Source organism: Setaria italica, chromosome VIII, assembly GCF_000263155.2.
Source record: "Setaria italica strain Yugu1 chromosome VIII, Setaria_italica_v2.0, whole genome shotgun sequence".
Lineage (NCBI taxonomy): Eukaryota > Viridiplantae > Streptophyta > Magnoliopsida > Poales > Poaceae > Setaria > Setaria italica.
In genome coordinates this window covers 23,276,150-23,282,710 of record NC_028457.1, presented here as the reverse complement: position 1 = coordinate 23,282,710, position 6,561 = coordinate 23,276,150, and the positions used below count along the sequence as shown (strand labels likewise).

Genomic DNA, 6,561 nt, shown 5'->3' with positions numbered 1-6,561 from the left:
CGGGTTGTAGATTTGTATGTCAGAGAGTCCTTCCTAGAGAAGAAGTTCACCGGCAAGATTCCAGGTTTGATCAAAATGTCCATAATCCCATCGTCAAAAGAATTAGTACTCGAGTCGAAGCAGTCAGGATTCTCAAAAGTTGGACTTTTTCTCTGGTATGGATACCAATTCGTCATTTATTCGCTGAAGCTGTTATAAAAGCATCTGAAGTGTTTGGCTATTCTTGAGGGAGTAAGCTTACTACTTGGGAAAGAGGATACAACTTCTCCGAAAGAGGTGCAGTGGTGCCTTGCCGATGGGCAGTTTCTGATTCGACGTTGGGGAAGGTCTTGGTTTCGATCCGTTCTTTGAACATTTTGCTCATATATAAATTGAGCCAGAGGTTGGTAAACCACCAGGGACCACCAGGGTTCCAGATGGGCTCCCCAGATGATAGCTTCACGGCGATTTGATGCAGCATGTAGTATACTGACTCCAACAAGTGTTTTCCCAAAGGGACAGCGGCACCTCTTGCTAGTGCTTCCGCTAAGGCTTGCGTGTTGGAGGTAGGACCAGCCGATTTGCCACAGAAAAGGTGTTTTTCTAGCCACATAATCAAGAAGGTTGTGTGCTCTTTTTCCGTGATGGGCCCAGTCTTCATGTTCTTCTCAATAAAGCCTTTCCATCCATCAATGGCTTTTGTTTCCAGCCGGTGGGTGGGTTTGATTAAAAGATTTCTTCTCAATAAAGCCTTTCCATCCATCAATGGCTTTTGTTTCCAGCCGGTGGGTGGGTTTGATTAAAAGATCAAAAGGTGTATCGGTGGTGGAGATATCAAGGCCAGTCAGCATCAAAACATCGGCCAAAGTTGGAGTCATTGGTCCATGGACAAAAAGAACTGCATTGAGAGCGTTGGACCAGAAACAAGACGCCGCGATGAGCAAAGAGTCATTCCTTTCCATATGAGATAGGGACAGATTTATGTAGTGGCCAATTTTCCACTCATCCCAGAAGACTCTCTTGGAATTCAACATCCTAAAGAACCACTCTCTCCAGCCGGAAGTTTCATTCGGCCAAGACCTGAAGGTGCCCGTCCAATTGTCCAAATCCATGGTTGATTGTTTAAATGGGATCCTATGAGTTTCCAGGTTAATCAGATCGGTTGGATCAGGATCTCCCATAGGGCCAAGTCCGATGAGTCCAGGGGTGTCGGCTATGGGGATGGTAATTCTTTGCCTGAGTTCTTGAGAAAATGTAAAAAAAAGGACTAAGAATAGATCTAGGAATCACGGAAAGGTAAAAGAAAAAAGGGGGATCACAAGATTTACCTCCAGGACGAAGGCCATGGTGGCTGTAGGGACTGCCATTGGGATTTAGAAGACTGGCGCGTTTGATGAAGGATAGGAGAAAGTCACCGGAATGCACTGGAATGCACCTGGAGGCGGAACAAGCAGAGTGCGTCGGGAGATGATTTGCTAGAAGGGAAACTATTTTTCGCTTGGAGAAGAAGAAGCAGCGGAAGAGATGAGTATCTGGAGGATGGCTCAAGAAAGGGGTAAATACAAAATTTTTACCACACTGTTCGCGCAAATTTCGAAAAGAGGGGTTGCCCGCGGGCGCTCTATTCGAAAAAATGCAATCATCAAGGAGAAGATTTCGGGAGCAGAAAGGTTTTTGCCGCATTTCTTGTTGCGTCTCTTCCGGAGGAAGGAATCGGAGTTGAAAAAATTTTTGGAGCAAAAGATATGTTTCACTCCGAAACTTGGGGGTATGTGTTGACGTCGGTTTTTAACACGTGTTAGGGTCGGCGTCAAGAAGAGAAAAAGTTGTCGATGCGAATAAGCAAGAAGCTGTGGCTGAGGGAATCAGCCAATAGAGCTACAGTGTTTCGGCCGATTAGCCGAGGGAGTCGATGAGGACTAGCCGATTGGGAGCCAGAGCAGCTTGGTCGATATGGGCCTGAATGGGCCAAGGTGGTGACAAGATTATGGCGGGGATTGGCCCATAGAAAAGTTGATTAGTGTTCAACTCCGATGCGAGGTATATCTGTATGTAAATATTTGTTATTTTGAATTAGAGATAAAATCATAGCCGGTTAGGATATCAGTTGTAGCAGGGTATAAATAGGTGTCTCGTAAGCCTTGTAAAACAACACAACAATTATCAATACAAATCTACTTTTTCACGTAACTTTACTTTCAAGTCGGCGACTTCACCAAATCCTTTTTCTTTTCATGAGTTCATGCGAGTTGGCAGGACTGCATCAGCACGACCTCCGGCCAATTTGTAAGTTCCGCATATCGAATAATATCTAAGCTTTAACTTCGAGCGCATCGTTGTTGTTTCGTTTAGATTTATTCACTAGTTATCGATTTTTACTAGAATTATAGGTTTTACCTGTTATTTTAGTTTTTATCACCAGTTATTCAGCTTGAGACACGAACTGTCGGCTATATCAATATTTTGTTTATTATAATACAACTGATTAGATCTATTCCAAGTGTTGTCCCTGTAGCATTGTTTAGGTTACTCTAATAGTTTCTTTTACAATTGCCACGTGGTTGTTGGCTGCTTCATAGCCAGTCATCCTTACACTAAATCGGCCGATTCGCTGATACATCTATCGGAATAGGTCGGAACTTTAGCTGATCAAATCTTTGGAATTTGATATCTTTTCTTCCTTGTCAATTAACAGGTCAGATTGACTGGCATGCCGCATGAACCGCACTAGGGCAATAACCCGAACAGGAGCTAAGCAGATTCTCCTGGGTCGTGTGTCCAACGCAGGAGCCGGAATCATCGTCCGATTTTTGGCATCAACACATTTATATGCCAATATTGAAGATAAACAGGGGTAAAAAGGTATAAAAACCGAGCATTAGCAAGCAGAATGGGCTGGGGTTATCATATAAGTACATGCTTACGAGTATGAAGGCTGGCAGCCATAGCAATACAATCAAACCCTAAATACCGGCATGTAGGCTAGCAACATGGCTTGCACGAAGATGCCTGCCACCGCCTGAAGCTGACTTTCGTGGCCCATAGTAGTACGTCACCGCTGGAAGTTGTGTGTCACCTACGCGAATCCTCCTACATCCGTACCTGACTCCCAAACCCGAGCCTTCGCCAAAAATTATGTCGAGATCCGAGGCTTGTAGCCATAAGCCACCACTGTCTCTCATCTGCAAACGAACACATTGCTGAAATTGAAGTTGCACGAAGCCGAGCAATGATAGGGAGTGATACGTTTAATGAACACCTTTTCTGGCGTAATACGAAGAAGAAAAAGGAACGGAGGGAATACTACATTATCACTGCCAACATTCATCTAAACGGTTGCAAAAACCGAAAAATGATAAGAGTTTCCAAATCGGCGATAAAACATAGGCAAAATTTGTTGTAGGACACTAAGATACCATTATGAAATCACGGCTATCAGCTGTAGCAGACCCCAATGATTACAATACTCAATTTTCTAATTTGAGGAGAGAGAAGGTGGTGGAATTGATCATTTTGCCCTCGTCTTCAACCTTTGCCTCTCTTATCTCTTCCGCCTCTTATTCTCTATTCTCTCCGTCACAAGCGAGGTTCGGTCATTATCATTGTAGGGCAACAGCCATGTTTGATCAGGGATGTCAAACGGCATCGCAAGGTACACAACCAATTTGAATGTTTTTGGTGTGCACTGTCCAATTCGATGTTATCGCAGTGTCGTACAGCAAATTTTTCCCAAAACATAATGTTTGTATAGTAGTGTCATACATTGATCAAATAGTGAAGTGTATATGGTAACTTTGTCAATTTATAGATATGCTATCACAATCTCTTAGAGATGCTTATGCGGCACAGGCGGGCACAGGCGAGCTTTGTGGTGGTGCCATGGGTGCGCGATAGAGGGAAGAGTGAACTGATACGCACTATGTTTGTAGTTGCACGGGGGATAATGATTAAGAAACTCTGAGATATGTGAATTGCCAGAGGTGTAAGGTGTAAAAAAGCTTTCTATTTGTTTAATATTTGGATTTTGAATTCACAATCTATAATGCAAAGCTGAAACATATAGGCCGAAGAAAAATCTAAATATTTTGAAACCTAAAGATTCTGTGTGGAGAGCGATCTGAGAAGACAAGAAGGACGATGCTGAGATGGGTTGCTTCGATTCACAGTAGCATAGGCCCCCATGTCCTTGGATCCACAAAAATGGCAGGGACCATGTTTTCCTCCTGTCCATCACAGTTATTGCACATGATAACTCAAATAGACATTTCATTATTGGACCTAAGATGATGTGTTCAAATTCCATATTTCGCGTGAAATAAACATAGTAAATCATCTTCAAAACCGTAACCTCACTTGCACTCAGAAAGGAAGAAGTTACATGTTTTGGTATTTGCTATCTAGCTGTCGAGTATTTCCATCACTCTGCTTTCACTTCTAACAAAAAACGAGCATTTCTCTAGAAACGCAACTACAATTGAAGAGTTGATAGGAATCCGGTTCTCTACTATAGTACACCGGAATAGGGGCCACTGCACGTGGAACATGCAAAGAAGAAACCATCACTACCAGGCTCACCGTCTCAGCAAAACGGTCTCCGGTCACCGCCGGCAGCCGCCGCCGCATCATCCCCGCGCCGCGACACGGGCGGGATCCTGAAATGCCAGAGCCGGCCAGTCCCGCCCACCCGGAACCTGTCGCAGAGGAACTCCTCGGCGAAGGCCTTCTCCACCCTCCGGTCGACGTCGTGCAGGAACACGTCGGTGTCCCCCTCGCCGCGGCGCGCGCGCGCCATGGCCGCCGCCGTCCATATCGCCGCCATCCTACCGGGCGCTGCGGCGAAGTACCCCTTGGGCGCGTCGATCATGAACATGTCCCACTCCGTCTCGTACACCTCCGGCGGCAGGTTGTGGAGCGCCAGCGGGCATGCCCAGTTGCCGCGCACGCGCAGGAGGGTGGCGTTGCCGCCGCCGCCGCCGGAGCTGCCGGGGAGGCAGGCCGGGTGCTTCCGGTAGCCGGCGAGGAGGCGGTCGGCCTGGTCGAGGCGCGTGCGGTAAGCGACGAGGTGCGCGCGGAGGAACGGCGACTGCGCCCGCACGACGCGGTACCAGGCGGGGTCCTCCTCGAGGAAGACGGTGGCGCCGCCGGGGTTGAGCGCGTGCCAGAGTCTGGAGTCGTGGCCCAGGCCGAACACCAGCAGCCGCAGCGGCGCGCGGCGGCGGAGCACGGCGAGCGAGAGCGCGATCTCGTCCCGCGACTGCTGCGGCACGGTCCCCGAGGTGGCGTACTCCACGGCAGCGTCGGCGAGCGACGCCGCGCCCGGTGCTGCGTACCCGGACCCCGACGGCGCCGCGACCGCCGGCAGGCACGGCAGCGAGAGCGCCAGCGGCGGGAGCAGGTACGGCGCCAGCGGCCTCGTTACCAGCGCCGCCGCCAGGTAGAACGCGGCGAGGAGCAGCGCGCACGCGCCGGCGGCGAGGATGCCGCGGCGGCCGGGGGGCTTCATCGCGCGGCGCCTTGCCCGGCGGCGTCGTCGGGAGCGAGGTGTTCGACGCGACGCGACGACCGCGTGGCGTGGAGTGTCGGTCCGTACGTGCGTTGGAGAGCGAGAGCGCGCGCTGGGCGGTGTGGATTGGTTGCTTTATTTGGGTCTCTGTGTTTATGTGAGGATGTGTCGCTTGCTCCTTGGTTTCGCTTTGGCCTTTGTAGGGGACGCGGCCATTTACTTTTACCTTTTTTTGGGCAGTGTAATAATCTGCTCTTCCTTTTGGTTTTGGGTTAGGTGGTGGTGTTACTTTTTTGACAAGTGTATGAACTGGGTGTTGACAATTTGTTTGAAAGTGCAGATTCTATGATTGTCAGGTGGAAGCTTTGGAAATGTTGGACCAGCATTAGCAGTGAATTGACATGCGTATACTTTCATCGGACTCCGCAAAAGCAAAGACATGCGTGAATCACTAGTTGATAATATGATTCACGCATGTAGGATATTATCATTCTTTCCAGTTTTCTCAATTTACCCGAGGGTTTGTAGTTTGACTTAGAGAATACCTAGGTGAAATCAGGTTACTAACCAATAATCATACCGAAAAATCTAGATAATTATCTCAATTAAACTTAAAAACTCTTGGTTATTTCAAAAACTAAAAAAACACCAGTAACTGTCAGCTATTCGCAAAAAGGACATTGAAATCTTTGATATATATCTTTCATTGAATATTGCAGCACTTCGCCGCCTTGGAGTAATCCACCATTTTTGCCATGCTATCTCGTGCCGTACTAACTATGCACATTTTACTAATATTTTCATCCCAACCAACTATGGTACCTCAAGACCTAAGATCTAAATATATAGGGCGTGTTTGGTTCCACGCCACCATTCGGCACACCACATGTTTGGCTGCCACGAAAAAGCTGGCTAGTGCTTGGTTGATTAAACAAGTCTGGCAGCCACATGAGAACCAAAGCAAAAATCAGCCGTATTCTAGCCACAAGACGTGGCACCGAATTCTACTGCCACAAGTTTGGTGCTTCCACAGGTGGGGCGTGGCAGGCGACGGTTGGAAACCAGTAAGTCCATACTTC

At 48.0% G+C, this 6,561-nt stretch overlaps 1 protein-coding gene across 1 annotated transcript; it reads right to left on the bottom strand.

Annotated features, from left to right (window-relative positions):
- Positions 1 to 4,251: 4,251 nt before the first annotated feature.
- Positions 4,252 to 5,813, bottom strand: LOC101782784 (probable methyltransferase At1g27930). Its single transcript, XM_004979230.2, has one exon. The coding sequence runs from the start codon at positions 5,480 to 5,482 to the stop codon at positions 4,559 to 4,561; it is 924 nt and encodes a 307-aa protein (XP_004979287.1). The 5' UTR covers positions 5,483 to 5,813; the 3' UTR covers positions 4,252 to 4,558.
- Positions 5,814 to 6,561: the final 748 nt, after the last annotated feature.